The sequence below is a fragment of the Alosa pseudoharengus genome, unplaced genomic scaffold (genome assembly GCF_046254945.1).
Source record: "Alosa pseudoharengus isolate Yale_2024_CS ecotype anadromous, Long Island Sound unplaced genomic scaffold, YU_APseudo_1.1 YU_APseudo_1.1_scf_11, whole genome shotgun sequence".
In the NCBI taxonomy this organism is placed as follows: domain Eukaryota; kingdom Metazoa; phylum Chordata; class Actinopteri; order Clupeiformes; family Clupeidae; genus Alosa; species Alosa pseudoharengus.
The window spans coordinates 29,984,799-30,000,164 of NW_027468576.1; the positions used below are offsets into that span (position 1 = coordinate 29,984,799).

The 15,366-nt window shown below is 42.7% G+C and overlaps 1 protein-coding gene across 1 annotated transcript in view; it reads left to right on the top strand.

Moving 5' to 3' along the window:
* The window catches only part of xxylt1 (xyloside xylosyltransferase 1), a 44,321-nt gene that overhangs the window by 14,551 nt on the left and 14,404 nt on the right, over positions 1-15,366 (top strand). The window contains exon 3 of the mRNA XM_076278814.1: positions 4,907-5,039. Coding sequence (XP_076134929.1) covers positions 4,907-5,039 — 133 coding nt within the window. The remainder of the gene's footprint in view (positions 1-4,906; positions 5,040-15,366) is intronic.

The following is a 15,366-nucleotide window of genomic DNA, read 5'->3' on the forward strand; positions in this document are numbered from 1 at the left end:
CCTGTACATATATCTACAGTATGTTCTGTGACTTGTAGACATCAGGATAAAAGAAAGCTGGTTCTCATTATGCCAATGCTACAGTTGTCAACGCACTCAACTGGAGAGGGGGTTACTTTCAACATAGCACTTCCCACTCCCCATGGTCCATGATCAGCATAGCCATAGGTGTTTAGCGGTCCCAAAACAGCCCTCAGGCCTTCAAAAGGCCAGCATTTCCCCCTCCCAGAGGCCTTCGAGGAATCCCTGTAGCCTTTCCCCGTACGGCCCAGAGGGGTCCTGTCTGCTCGCATTAGTATCCCCTTATCCCCCGCCAGGCTTGTTCCAGCGATCGAAGCCTCTGTGGCGGCTCAGTCAATAAGAGCCTGGACTGAGACTGCATTACGGTGTGGAGGCCCAGTGCTGAGTGACGTGTTTGGCAGTGGAGCATCTTGGGAAAGCCTACTTCTCTCACTCCTGGAGCTGACTTGTTTGGACACTCGAGGGGTCAGGGGTGGGGGGGGGAGAAGAGTGTTAACTGATGAGCCAAACTGATGGCAAACACGTCTCATTTCATTGAGACCATAAATATGAATAGACCGTTTAAATGTCTTTTTCAGGAGGTTTTAATGCTGTGTGGGGTGTGCCATACAGAATACCTCCCTCGATAATGATAATGAAGTTTGCTTTGATTCACAGACAGTTTGCCACTATTTTGCATGCTAAAAAATATGTACATTAAAATAAATTGTCATGATGTATTGTCTTATGAAGATCAGATAAACACCTTTCATTCCAAAAAAATGCTTTCACGGCATGTCCTCGCCAACCATGCTGCCCAAAGCCAGAGGTTATCATGTTGACAAGCTGCTTTAAGAATTTACCGTACTTAAATGACCCTGAAACACTTGTCTCTGCATCCAATTCCATGTATATTTTCATGTAAAAGAACATGCCAACCAGCCCACCCACCAGTTAAATGATGCCAGTACTGCCTGTCTGTTGGCTCTGTGATTTAACCCTTAAAGGAGTACCGTCACACCGGTGTGACGGGAATGTTGGGAAATTAACATTCTAAAGAATATCTGGGTTCATTGAATTCAACATAGAATTTTAGAACCTTCAATTGTTGCGGAACTTAGAATGTTCAAAAACCTACACCTTTAAGGGTTAAACCTAGCTGGACAGTGGTTGTAGGTTGATCTAGTTCCTGAGATACAGTTGGCACGGTGCCATCTTTATTTTCTCACAGGTCTTCTCACAAGTCTTCCAAGAAATTGGGGCCAATTGGCTTTTCCCTTTGGGCAATTTGAATATCACCTTGTTGTGGGCTTCACATGGTAGAAGCAGTAACTTTCTTGATCTGCGTTCAGCAAACAGTGGACCCTCTGTTGTTAAAGGCATTGTGGACTCTGCCTGTGGTAAAACATGGCAAGGAAGGCACCTCCAGCCTCCGGTCCTGTGACCTACATTCTGGCTGCTCTCATCTCAACTTCCCCACAGACCTGATGAATCTTAACAAGCACTGCTCGAGTTGAAGGAACATCAAGTTTAGCAAATCAATACATGATCAGAGCAACTGAAGTCTGTGTGCATACCATGATCGGTTGGTCCTGGCACACCATGAGATTGCCACTGATGGTGCGATATTCAATTATACATATCCAGCATAGTATTACAGAGCACTCAATATCTATGACTTAAATGCTGGACTAGTTTTAATATCATAGAACCATAAAACCAGAACCATCTGAATTCTCAAAACAATACTGCCTGGGAAAGAATTATTTTTATCTAATGCATCTGACCATATAAGGAAAGGAAAGCACTGCAAAACTCGCTACATCATCAATTTGGAGTACCTGCTTGGGTGCTGAGATTTACAAAACACAAACTGTGTTTACACTACAGGAAAGTGTAGTTTTTCCAAATAAGGTACAAAAAAAAACTGTATACGTTCATGCTAATGGTATGTGACCTATATTCCTATATTATGTATATATATAATAAGAAATAGTCAATTTACTATATATGTCTTCTCATAAAGCTTCCTGAGAATGCTCTAAAAGAGCAAACATAAGCATACTGTGGCTTAAGGACATGATGATGTTGACCTACTTTCATTTCGACCTGTTAAGTAAGACTTGTTTTTTTACTCTTTTTCTCTCCAAACCGAGAATACAGTAGAGCAGGGGTGTAAACGCTCATACAGATGGGAACCATGGGAACCATCTAGGACTAGCAAAGCCTCTGGGCTCGTTCAACACATTCACATTTAATACTTAATCTATTCAGTTTTGATGTTTTTTTAATGCCAAGACATGAATCAGTGACTTTGTTCTCTCTTTTTTCTTAACCTGGTGGTTCTAGGAAGTCATTGTGCTTTTGCCACAGACGATGGGAAGCTAGTTAGCAGAAGCGGTCCTTTAATCACCATACCCTCTCTGCAGTCTTGTAGCCTGAAATTCAGAGCACCCCTCTGTTGTATGTTATCTTAGCCTCAGCACTCACTGTACTGTTGGCTTTGTGGGGCAAAGACAAATATTTTTTGTTGAAGAATTCAACAGTGTTGGAAATTACTAATTTGAATCTCCTGAAACTCCTGAATCTTGTTGATGACTGCTTGTAATATAAATGCTTAGAACAATTCGTGTTCAAATATGAAAAGTGCAGATTGAAATGTTGATATTTTATCATCATCATCTCATATCACTTGGTCATCAGTTTAAATAAATCAAAACATAATTTTGAGATTTTTTTAATGGGGCAAATTGAAGCAACGATCCTCAGTCAAGATCTGAAAATGCTCTAATGTTCTAATCCTATTTCTTGAAGCTCTAATGTTCAAATCCTATGACGTCAAGTGAGTTTGCTTTAAATATACAGTGTGGATTTTGCCTCCACCCAAAAGCAATCACAAGGGAAGTCACAGACATAACAGTGTGCTGTAAACAGAAAACTGTTTCGGGGTGACAGGTCTTTAACCGAGCTTATGTGCTATCTGTATGCTCTAGCTGTTCAACACATTCACATTTAATACTTCATCTATTCAGTTTTGATGTTTTATTAATGCCAAGACATGAATCAGTGGCTTTGTTACTGACAGTCAGGCTTCAACCAGCTGAGCCAAGGATACCTTCATGATTACTCATAAGATCTCCAAAAAGTCATTTTCCTCTACTTGACCACTCCTGTGTGAGCAGTACATTGAGCAGCAGGCTCATTACCACAGGAGTGTGCCACATGCCCTCATTAGGGACCTGCCACAAACCATGTTTTGGAGTGGGTGTGTGGGGGTATATGTCTCTATTTTTTTTTACCTGGTGGTTCTAGGAAGTCATTAGTCCCTTTTGCACTGGAGGGATTCTTACAGTTCCTAGAACATAACATTCCTAGAACCCTTTTTTTCTCGTGTTCGGACTGGACCAATTTGGGGATTATTAAGTTCCTCTGACCGCAGTTCCTATAACCCTTTCAGCTCCTACCTCAGGGCAGGGTGTTTTCCCTTTTCCCGCATAGGAACCCTTAGTGACCTAGGTCTACGTGATTGGTCTAACTCATAAGCCAAACCCACTGTCAAACCGCTCAGTCTTTAAAAATCATAAATGGGTGTTCAAATATGAGAAATGCAGATTGAAATGTTGTTATTTTATCATCATCTCATATCGCTCGGTCATCAGTTTAAATAAATCAAAACATAATTTTGAGATCCTCAGTCAAGGTCATTAGGACATGGCACAAACCATGTTGTGGAGTGGGTGGGTGGGGGTATAAAGTATGTCTCTATTTTTTTATTTTTTTTTACCCTGTGGTTCTAGGAAGTCATTAGTCCCTTTCGCACCAGAGGGATTTTTTACAGTTCCTAGAACATAACATTACCCTTTTTAGAACCCTTTCTTTTGGGGCAAATTGAAGCAACGATCCTCAGTCAAGATCTGAAAATGCCAAGCGTCATTGAAGCTCCAATGTTTAAATCCTATGACGTCAAATGAGTTTGCTTTAAATGTACAGTGTTGATTTTGCCTTATGAAAAGCAATCACAAGGGAAGTGACAGACATAACAGTGTACTGTAAACAGAAAACAGTTTCGGGGTGACTGGTCTTTAACCCAGCTCATGTGCTATCTGTATGCTCTAGCCGTTGTCTTTTATCTTTGACTGTGAAACTCATGTAATAGCATTGTGCGGGGGACTTCCTTGTTTTTAATGGAGCTGGGGAAAAGAGGCGATTGACACTCTGCGGGTTTAGTTGATTTCCGGGCGCCTGTTTGGACAGACATCAGTCCGAAATCCTCCCGAGGCGAAATGCTGCGGTCTCGCCTGTGCTTGTGTCAGGTCAGTCCTCATTGTTCTAGGTTCAACAAGCTTAGTTTGTGCTGTGTGTTTTCCTTTCCAAGTCAACAGCATTGTCTGAATGGTCAGACGTCACAATGGCAGTACTCGGGAGAGGGCTTTGAGTGCTTAGTTTTACCCAAGACCGGTGATTTGGACTTAGACGCTCTTGATTATAGGCCCTTGGAGGGTCAGTTGACATCACCAAGCAGCCTTGTAATCATATTTCGCTGTTTGATGCTGGTGACCCCAAGGTCTAGATCTGGTAGTTTTGCCTCGAGAAATAAACTTAAACTTTATAAATAGCATTCGTTGAGTTAGCAGAGAATTTCCCCCTGAGGGTGGCGTCATTGGCTCTTAAACTTGCCTCGCAGTGCTCCCTAATTGATAAATTGATACATTGACCTAAATCATAAAGATAATAAATGTTAATTTATTGTTTATTTTCTGTTAATAAAACCCCCTTAGTTTTGTATGGTAATTGTTTTCATCACAATACATGTGTGAAATAACTTCTACTTAGATCTGATTATCAGCATTTCTTGTCTTGAGTGACGGCCAAATCAAACTTCCTTCTCTTGTTTTTCTCTTAACAGATATGAAGCATATTGTCCAGCTGGATTTGGACCTGAAATATCGATGTAATATCAGAGACCTCTTCCAGGAGTTCAACCAGTTCCAACCTGAAGCTGTTATTGGAATTGCCCGGGAAATGCAGCCTGTGTACAGGTAAAAAAAAAAGACATTTGGAAACTTTTACACTAAGTGAAGTATGAATTAATGATTATCCCAAAAAGTAATTTCAGGTGTTCTTTGAATTGCATTCGTTTGAATCCATGTGTAGGTTATAATATGTTTGGATATGTACAGTTCTACGCAATGCTTAAAAATGCTGCAAGACATAGTTTTTGCTACACTGGCATAAGACAAAGAAAATGTGACAATGACCTGGACTCCTAAAGGGCTGAAAGCTGACTTTCAGTACATGTACACACACACACACGCAGACACACACATTTTGCACGTCGTTGTAACAGTTGGATACGACAGCACACGTGATGTGCACTAGCTCTCTATGTATTAGAATAAACCTAAAAGCAAAAGGCATGTCAGCACTGCATAGCACTAATAGTTCAGAATAGATTTCCTCTTTCCTGAGATTCTCTTTCCAGTGGATAGGTGAGGATTTATTTGAAAAACTGTCTTTTACATTGAAATAAATAGTATTCCAGTCCTTGTATCCCCATGACTTGACAAGTGTAGAATGGACTGAATGGTAAATAACAAATGTGTATAATAAGAAATAGTCAATTTACTATATATCTCTTCTCATAAAGCTTCCTCAGAATGCGTGAATGTGTATGTGACACGAAAATGGAATAAGCCATTAGCATGCTAGTTGTTAGTGCCATGGGTACATCGACTGGCCTCAGGAGCATGTGCACGTGCATGAAGGCCGCACACGTGCTAAAGCAAATCAATGGTACCCTGTGGTGAAGCAGCACACTGTTCCGTAACTTTGGGTAATGCTAAAAGTCCACATGATGTACGCTCTGTTCTTCTCTCTTGGGTCTTCCATCACCATCAGCATACCGTATATGACTTTATTTAACAGTACATATAAGGAAAGGATGCCCAAGCATAGGCAGAGATCAATATATTTCGTATTTGTACATTTACATAGTATTTTGTATTATATTTTTTGGGGGGAATGCATTCCCTTATTCCCTATATAGCCACTCATCAAACAGAATGGGGCTTTGGAGGTGTGGCTGGGTGTAAAAGCCATGAGGGGGAATCAACAAAGGGATGCTCCTCCTCTTTGTGCTCAGTAGGTCAGGGAAGTTTTTTTTTCTAACCAGTCATCAACAACCGGATGCCTGCACTGGCTATGTTTGTCCCTCTCGAGGCCACTGTAGTTTTCCAGCATGCTGTCTGACGGTGGTAAAATCACCCCGTCAGGTGTGTGTCTGTTGTAAGTCAGATGTCAGATGAAGAACATACTGTAATTCAAAATCAGCCGATTGTTGACAAACTTTCAGCATCCACTTTCATTCACTGTATAATCCTACACTATAAACCAGTGGTGTAGTCTACGTGATACGCACGAATACGCAGTATACCCACTTAAAAAGCATCACCATCTCAGTATACCCACTTAAAATAGGCAAGGATACGTATTAACATTTGGGGTTGATCACAGTATACCCACTACAGCTAACTAGACTACACCACTGCTATAAACTTACTCTCATCCTACAGTGAAGCACTTCTCAGCACCTCCGATTTGTTAGTGGGAGTTGCGTAAATGTCATTGTTCTCAAGTGTGCACACGTTATTTTTTAGCCCAACACTAGATGGCACTAGAGATGGCTTATCCCCCCCTCTTTCCTTTTTGGGCTGGCACTGCAAACCAGACTTGGTCACTAATCCTGAAAAATTAAATTTACAAACATATATTTGAGAGATTGGAGAGATTGCTAAACAGCCTTGCTTTTTAGAATCTAGGGTAAACAAGATGACTGAGCCTGAGTTCAGAACATCCAGTCATTCATTACGTATAGTGCACTATATGTTTATGTTTACGGTGCTTAGCAGATATGTAGTGAATACTCACTGTAGAGTTATTTTCTATGTAATGCACTGTGTAGTGAATTAGTGAATGTTTAAAATGCAAGTTGAGAGACTGTCTTCTTGAGCACTGTAGACCTACTACCTCAATATGCTGGAAATGACTCATGTGAGCCAGTGGTGGTGCCTTAATATCTGTTGAGTGTTGAATCAAGACTGTAACTAGGAAAACCACTATTAATACTTCCTGCACCTGAAGCTGGCAAAACATTGTTATATAACAGTGGTCATGATCCCAAATCCTAAAGGTTAAAGGATAATGACAGCTGTTAAAGGGGAAGAGCCATATTTAAATCTAACCAGAGCACCATTTGCTGGGTGGCATGGGTTGAGAGTGGACGATAAGGTCAGACACCTGGTCTTGAAGCACGGTCCTGTCATCAAGTAATTAACGTTTCCCTGAGCCTCCCCCTGCGTGACTCACTAACATGTGGCTTTGTTTGTGATCCTTCTCCTCACATTTGTGGTCCTCTTTTTCCACTTGCCTTGTTTATTCATCACGACCTGTCTCCCTTTGGAGTGTTATTCAGTGGTTTTGGGGATGTTTTGGAGAGTTTGCCCCACCCCAACTGAGGATGTGTCTCATCACACAGCAAGGTCTGGGCTGACCTGAGGTAACATCGGGCGCAGAGGGTTAGATAACTGTGCCAGCTGCGCTGCCCTTGGAAGGAAGTAGGGCCCCACTGTCTTCAGGTTTACCTGTGCGCAAAGACTCTGGTCTCATAAGGTTGTGTAATGCTGCTGGAAAAACAACAGTCATAAGCTCCTTCAGTGTCTCTCCCTCTCTGAAACAAGCCTACAACTCTTCCTCCTCTTCCTCTTCCTTTTCCTTGTTCTCCTCTCCCTCCCCCTTCCTGTCGTCCTTGTTTGCAGCAGCGGGCACAACATGGAGGAGGGCAGCGTGCCAAGAGTTCTGGGACCCACAGAGAGTCCAATGGCGTGCCACTCGGATGGAGTGTAAACAGGGAGTGGGGGCGCTCGAGCTTAGAGCTTCAGCATGGCAGCAGTAATCCACTCTGCTGCCTCCCTGTAGAGAAGACGAAACAACCCCCCCCCTCCTCCTCCTCCTCCACCACCACTACCACGCCATGGGCCTCTGTGGTGTTCCAGAGCATAGACAAAACTGAGGTGCTGCGTTCGTTAATAGACTGCAGCGGTAACATTGATGTCTTCGTAAAAAGCAGAGAAAAAGGGGAACACTAGATAGTGGTTATGCAGTGTTTCTGCACAGAGGCACCATCATTTTGGTCTCCTTCTCTTTCTTTGAGGCGTCCAATTCCCAGCTCTGGTGAATTGTGTGTGAGAGTGTTCTTTTAATCAGTCTTTGTCCTTTTAATCACACCCACAAGGTTTGAATGTGAGGGCAGAACAGGTTAGAGTTTGGCCAGACTTGCCATTTCGCATAAGGCAGCAGTTTGAGTCGCCATCATTCCTGTCCCTTGACTACTCTTAACACAAAAAATGTAATTGGTGGACACAGGCCCTTATAATACATGCTTTGGGGAAAAAATACTTTATCTGATCTGTCAGTGATTCTTGTTCTTGTTTGGTAGCATATACACAACATTGATCGGGACAGTAATAATTCTGTAATTTAAAAAACATTAAGAAAACACCACAAGATGAAACTGCACTTTGTCTTGGTTCCCTGGTGATTCCCTGAGACAGTTTTGGCACAAAGCAAACAGAAAGTAAAGATCTAAAGGGAAGAATGATGGAGAGAGAGAAGTGAATTTGGAATATAGTTATGGGTGTCCCCACAACATTTCCCTCACAGGATCAAAAGAGTATGTATACTATACATGAATATAACAGTAAGCAGCTGATGCGACCATGACTCCCTATGACCACTACCAATGTGCATCTACTCTGTGTTGCACGCTGCTGAAGGATCTAAGAATCACAGGATGCTTGCTTAGTTGTCGGCAGGGAAACAGAACCCCCACCCCCCACCGCGGTCCAATGGAACAGTTGATTTCACCACGATGACATGTGGTCGGAATTTGCCAGAAGGATGTTTTTAAGCTTTGTTCTCGCCACACATCCCAATGAGGAAACACAAACACAAACATACAGTAACTGGTCGGTTTAGACCAGTATTTCTCAAAGGGTGGTCCGGGGACCACTGGTGGTCGGCAAGCTATCCCAAGTGGTCTGCGAGCAGATGTGGTAAAATATAATATAGATGAGTTGTTTGCAATATTGAACCAACTTGTTTGTAAATCCAAACAGTTCTGTAACACTGCCTATGTAAAATATGCCAGTTTAAATTATATGAATCCTCTGACACAATAAGCAAGGTGCAAAGACAATGAGCAAGGTTCATTTAGTAGGTCTATTTAATTGGGTAATATACTGTTGAAGTAGGTCTACTCTTTCTTTTTTAGCTAGTTGGTCTGCGAGTTTTTTTTTATTATTGGTGAAGTGGTCCTTGGTCTGAAAAAGTTTGAGAAACACTGGGTTAGACTGGCTTGGCTTCAGTGCAAAGGCAGAATGCCTGCCACAGGCAGTGACTGTTGATAGGGGTCACTGTTGCATGGAGGGGGGGGGGGGGGGTGTTTTCCTGCAAACACTTGTGCTTCATCGTGCTGCCTTGCCGATTGTTTTATCTTGTTTATTTTCTCTGCTCCACATAGAGTTTGAATGTCTGCATTTAAGTTCACAAAAAGTCTGTGTGTAACTCAATAGATGCTAAAGTTTGAATATAGTGAAAGAATAACCGGAGAATCTCATGCCAGTATATATTTGAGGCAGCATATTTGTGAACAATACCTGTAAAATGCATACCTGTAAACTGACAGTCTAAACAGATTATTGTCAAGAAAAATAACATCCCCCTTCGTATGGTATGCCAGGAGTGAAAGTAGTCCTCTGTGATTCATCTTTTCTCAGAAAAGGTCTCTCTGGCTCTGTGAGGGGCTTAGCTCTGTGGAGACAGGTTCTCCTTAGCAACAGTCTCAGTCTTGTTGCTGAGTGAAAGGAGAGGAGTTGTAGGGAGAGGCTGCTTACCATACAGGCTTTGAAGACTTTGTTTATAGGTCAGATCATTACAACCAAAAGGAGGTCACATGTAATTATCCTTCCTCACTCTATCAGCGACAGTACGGGACAAAATGTGCAACTTTTTTGAAGCATAATTTTAGAGGAAGCTAGTGCTGGTTTCATCTTTAAATATTCTCTAACTGGTAGGCATATATAGTCATATGAGTGATAAACACACCTGTCATTACAACTAGTACCTTTGGTTATGTGCTATGCAGTTCTCTGCTTCAGTGTGACAACTGGAAAAATGCAAGAAGAAAAAAAACAGCATGGCATCACCAACAACTGTTTTTTTTTTTGTGTTGTATTGGTTTTATTAGACCTTTTTGATATTGATATTTGATATTTGAGTTGGGATTCCTAGTTTTTAAAATGAACTTTAAAAAAATCTGCATTATGGTTAATAGTGTTTTTGACACTTGCTAGATGAATGTGCTTAATATTATATGTAAAAAATATAGTTCATGAAATTAAAATATAATTGAAGAAATTATGCAAAATCATGATTTAATCTGTATTTTTCCTAGAGGCATTGTCTCCTAGCTGCCTGAAACCCTGAGAAAAAGATTTTTGCATGTGCCTTAATTGCCCTCTCAACAAGTACAATGATCAGATGCTTTAGAGTTTGGATTTGCAGATGATTGAATTGTGTAATGATCATATCCTGAGCGTGTAAGGTGGGTATTGGGGAGGGGTTTGGAATGGCTTAGATTCTCTCCGAACAAGATGTTTAATTGGCTTTAAGTCTTACGTCTGTTGGTCCCTTGAAGCCTTTGCCTCAGCCCTAGCCATGAGACTGGCTTTCCCAGCAGGGTGGAGAAGGTTTAATCATCTTTGGTTCCCACTGTCTGACTCTTCATGAAGATCACTGCATGTTCCACTGCACACATTTTTGCTCACATGAAACTCTCGAACAAGAAAGAAAGACTGTAGTGAGGAAGTGAACGGAAGTGAACAAGGTAGCAAGCAGGAGGAAAAGTCAATTTTTGCTGAATTTGCCATCATCAATCTTTGCCTGTGCTTTGAAATCAATTTCTCTATCCTCTGTAGAACAAGATGAATGTCCTTCTGTTTGGTTTTTTCCCCTTATCCAATTGATTGTCTGTCTCAAGTGCAACTTTCACTGGTCATATTTTTCTTTTGCATGAGAGAGAAGGAGGAGAAAAACACAGCATTCTTTTCCACACCGTGACCGCAACGTTCTTTTTTGGCCCGCTGAGAGGAGATTTTCACAGGTGCTTTTGTACTCTTTCACTCTGTCGCATGCCTGTTAATTAAAGAGCGCAGCAGTTTAGCAAAAGTGAGTTGAAGAAGGTTGTCACTTAAATCCAGATTTACATGCCCCCCCCCCCGCACCTTCTCCTTACTTCCTCCTCTTAGTGAAAAATCTCACCACACAATTAAGGTGTCTGAGCCGCCGCAACAGTGCACTGTCCCCTTAGCATGCAGAGACAAAATAAAGGCCTTTATTTTCACTCTGGTTTGGCACTGTCACAAAAGCCTTAAAGCAGAAAGTCTTTGTCGAAAACTAGCAATGTTCTTCTGAAAAGCACAGTTGACACTGATAACAGGCTTTCTGGAATACTAACACTTGTAGTTCACTTGTTGGCCATTTCGCGTTGTGAAATCTTTTGTTTTACATTCTCATGTGGTGGTCCAATCCAGACCTTCGAACTCCATATTGCATTGCCCAGGTGGCTAGTTAGGACGTGTGTTTATCTGGCCTTCACATGACCATACACCATAAATATTCATTTGAAGATGGCACCAGTAGTTGCTTATGAAAACATGACTCAAATATATTCCTGCCTCCATACCAGTGTGTCTGAACTAGGCACATTTTGTATATGCAGACTGTATATGAGCTAAGTATAAGTATAAGTATATATACTCTTTTGATCCCGTGAGGGAAATTTGGTCTCTGCATTTATCCCAATCCGTGAATTAGTGAAACACACACAGCACACAGTGTACACACAGTGAGGTGAAGCACACACTAATCCCGGCACAGTGAGCTGCCTGCATCAACAGCGGCGCTCGGGGAGCAGTGAGGGGTTAGGTGCCTTGCTAAAGGGCACTTCAGCCGTGCCTTCTGGTCGGGGTTCGAACCGGCAACCCCGGTTACAGGTCCGAAGTGCTAACGAAGTGCAGTAGGCCACGGCTGCCCTCAAAGCTGAGGAATCTTTGTGTGTTTCCTGTGACTGTGTCTGTTTATTTGAGTTTGGCGTCATACACATGCTGGTGGCTGTGTCTCTGGCCTTGGCAGTGGCTGTCTGCTGGTTTCTGTGTTCTTGATGCCCTGTGATGTCATGATGGAGGCTCTGTTCGACTTGGTCTATGTGTCTGTGTCTGTGTTTACGTCTCTGTATGTTTATGTATGTGTCTGTGAAGTTATCCGTGGCAGCAGTTCTGTAAACTGACCTATATCATCGTTCTGTCCATGTTTGCTCTGTGCTGTTTGGCAGTGTGGACCTTGCATTGTTTTGGTGCGCTTGCAAGCATTGTGCCTGGGTGATGATGATTTCTGTGTTCTGGTGCATTTCCCTGCCCTGCCTTCCATAACAGTCTTGTTTTTTGTAGAAGAATCCTGCTCTTATTTCCTGAATTCCACTCAGGGGTAGTTATTTGTCTGTCTGCCCTGCCAAAATTCACAAATCAATCTCCCCCCAAAGATTGGTCTGTGTTTGACGGTTAAACATTTATCTGCGGTATAGACCCAATGTCACCAACATGGTTTTGGTCCGTGTTTGGTCTGCTCTGTTTGTTTGTTTAGAATCCCTGTGTCTGTGGAAATACACAAAAACGTGATTGTTTTCACGTTGCGTCCTGTGCTTTTGCTTTCCTGCTGGGAGGCTGTCTGTGCCAGGCTTTTTCATTCACACAGGAAGTGATCACAGAAACAGCCGGCTTTACTGGCAACTCTTGGAGGGCTCCAGTTTCTGCAAACAGATCTGTATCACGGCTCAAGTCCTGCTTCACTCTTCCTCTCTCTCTCCCCCTCTCTCTCTCTCTTTCTTTCTCTCTAGCTCTGGCTCTTTCTCTACCCCCCTCTCTCGTCCTCACCACCTATAGCTGTGAAGGGGAAGCCCCCCCCCCCATCGGTGGGTGAGTGCTATCTTGCATACATGGACCTGTTGCTCACGTCACTTACCGCAACAAACCCCTCCTCTCCGGACTCTTACTGAACATCCCACTGACCCCCTGCACGTCATCCTTGCTACCACGGACCTGGCCTGGCAAGGGTGTGTGTGTGTGTGAGAGAGAGAGAGAGAGATGTCCGGACCAGAGTGGCATTGTGTAAATGTTGACCAAAGAATGAAGTGTTTGCCATCTTGATTGCTTGAGACACAAGTGAGTCAGAATTCTTCTCTCCAGAAGGGAGATTTTGTTGAGAAATATGCTCTTGCGGTGTTTGGTTAGTTATTATCATCTAATTTATCTGTCTTGGATAAACAGAACTGTATGCATACAGCTGATAACTTGCCGTATGACTTAATGGAACTGAGCATACTGTTGCTTTAGGACCTGTTACTTGATTTATATTATTATATTGCAGTGAAAAAAGAACTAATTCCTTTAGTGTTGCTAACATCATCTACCAGGTTAACCACCGTGTCAACAGTTATAGCCAGTCTGTGCTGACACATTATGGTATAACAGTTCAACAGTTGAAAAGGCCAAGTTTTCATAAGAGGTGCTGTGTGCACCTCAAACTGAAACAGTTTGTCGTTAACTACAGAGTCATGAAAATCAGTAAGAATTGAGCTATTTAGAATGGAGAAAGAACAGTTGCAGCACAAACTGCGGCATACAGGACTGAAAATGATCGTCATTATAATTCATCAATCATTAAAATAAATGATTACTTTGATTACTTCGATTACTGAACCTTGATTACTTAGGTTTACCTTGCAGTTACCTTGCAATTTGTTTGTGGGATCTGAATTCCCCCTTTGCTTCTGTCAATGTTCTGTTTAGTGCAGCCAGAGGATAAGTGTTCTACTCTCACCTTGGGCTTGGTTTTAGGCCTTCAGGCCTAGTGATGCATTTGTTTTGCATTGTGGGATATAACTGCTGTGGGGGACTTGAATATTTGTTTTCTAGGCATCCGTTTGAAGAAGGTGGCGCTCACCCACACTCCCTGGTGTGCTGTGGGTGACGTGTCACAGTGTCAGGGGGAGAGTAGGTGGCCTGTGCCCGGCTTTAGCACTGCATGAGCGGTAGTAGCGCCGCTTTTTTCTGTGCCGCACTCTGCGTCTGAGCTGCGAGAAGCTTTGCTTTGCTTTGCAAGGCCTACAGCCCACTGCACCACCCACACGCCATAAACACTGCTGCCGAATCTCATCGAACGAGAACAGAAAATACAGAAAGAAATAAAGAAAGAAGGAGAAAAAAGCCTCCTACAAGAGGAGTGGAAAAGCCATTGAAATTCAGTTCAGTAAATTCACACTTCTGTTCTCAGTTTTGTTCTGCTCAGTGGCAGTAACACATTTGGAGCTAACAGACCTTGCCAACAGTGGGTGCCTCCCGGTTGATAATGACTGCATCACATTTCTATGTGTATGTCATATGTGACGTTAATTTCAACCTTGGTTGTTTATTTTTTATTTATTTTTGGAGAGCTTTTATGCCTTTAATGCGACAGGATAGTGGAGAATGACAGGAAGTGAGTGGGAGAGCGAGTTGGGGTGGGATCCGGAAAGGACCACGGGGCGGGAATCGAACCCTGGTCGCCGGTGTACGGTGCAGGTGCCCCAGCCAGTTGCGCCACGGCCGGGGCCAACCTTGGTTGTTTTTGAGGTCTTTGCTAACTTTCATTAGGGGGCTTTGATGAGTTTCTGTTGATGGCCTGCCTCTGCTTACGTCTCCACATCTCTCCAGCCCCTTGTCAAAGGGACTCAAAGCTGACTGACTTTTACATAGCCATCTGCTTTTTTGCTCTGCACCTGCACACACCTTCTGTTTAATGGGCGCAACAGATTATCCGAGGTTTGAAAACGGTTCTTGGATGTCTGGTGTTTTTTTCAAGTAGAAGTTCTGGCCAGTAGGATATCAAATTAAAAACAGAGCAGCAGCTCTGATCTCAGGTTTTTTCAAATATGACAATGTTCCGTCGTATGCTCCACGTTAAGTTTTCCCGTTGCATGGTAATGGTATTATCTTCTCTCTCTATCTCTCTATCTCTCTCTCTTTCTCTCTGTCTCTCTCTCTCTGTGTGTTCAGGTCCACACGTGTGTGTGTGTGTGTGTGTGTGTGTGTGTGTGTGTGTGTGTGTGTGTGTGTGTGTGTGTGTGTGTGTGTGTGTGTGTGTGTGTGTGTGTGTGTGTGTGTGTGTGTGTGGTGTGGCAGCTTTTATGTGCTTTTCTCCTCTCCTTTCCATTGC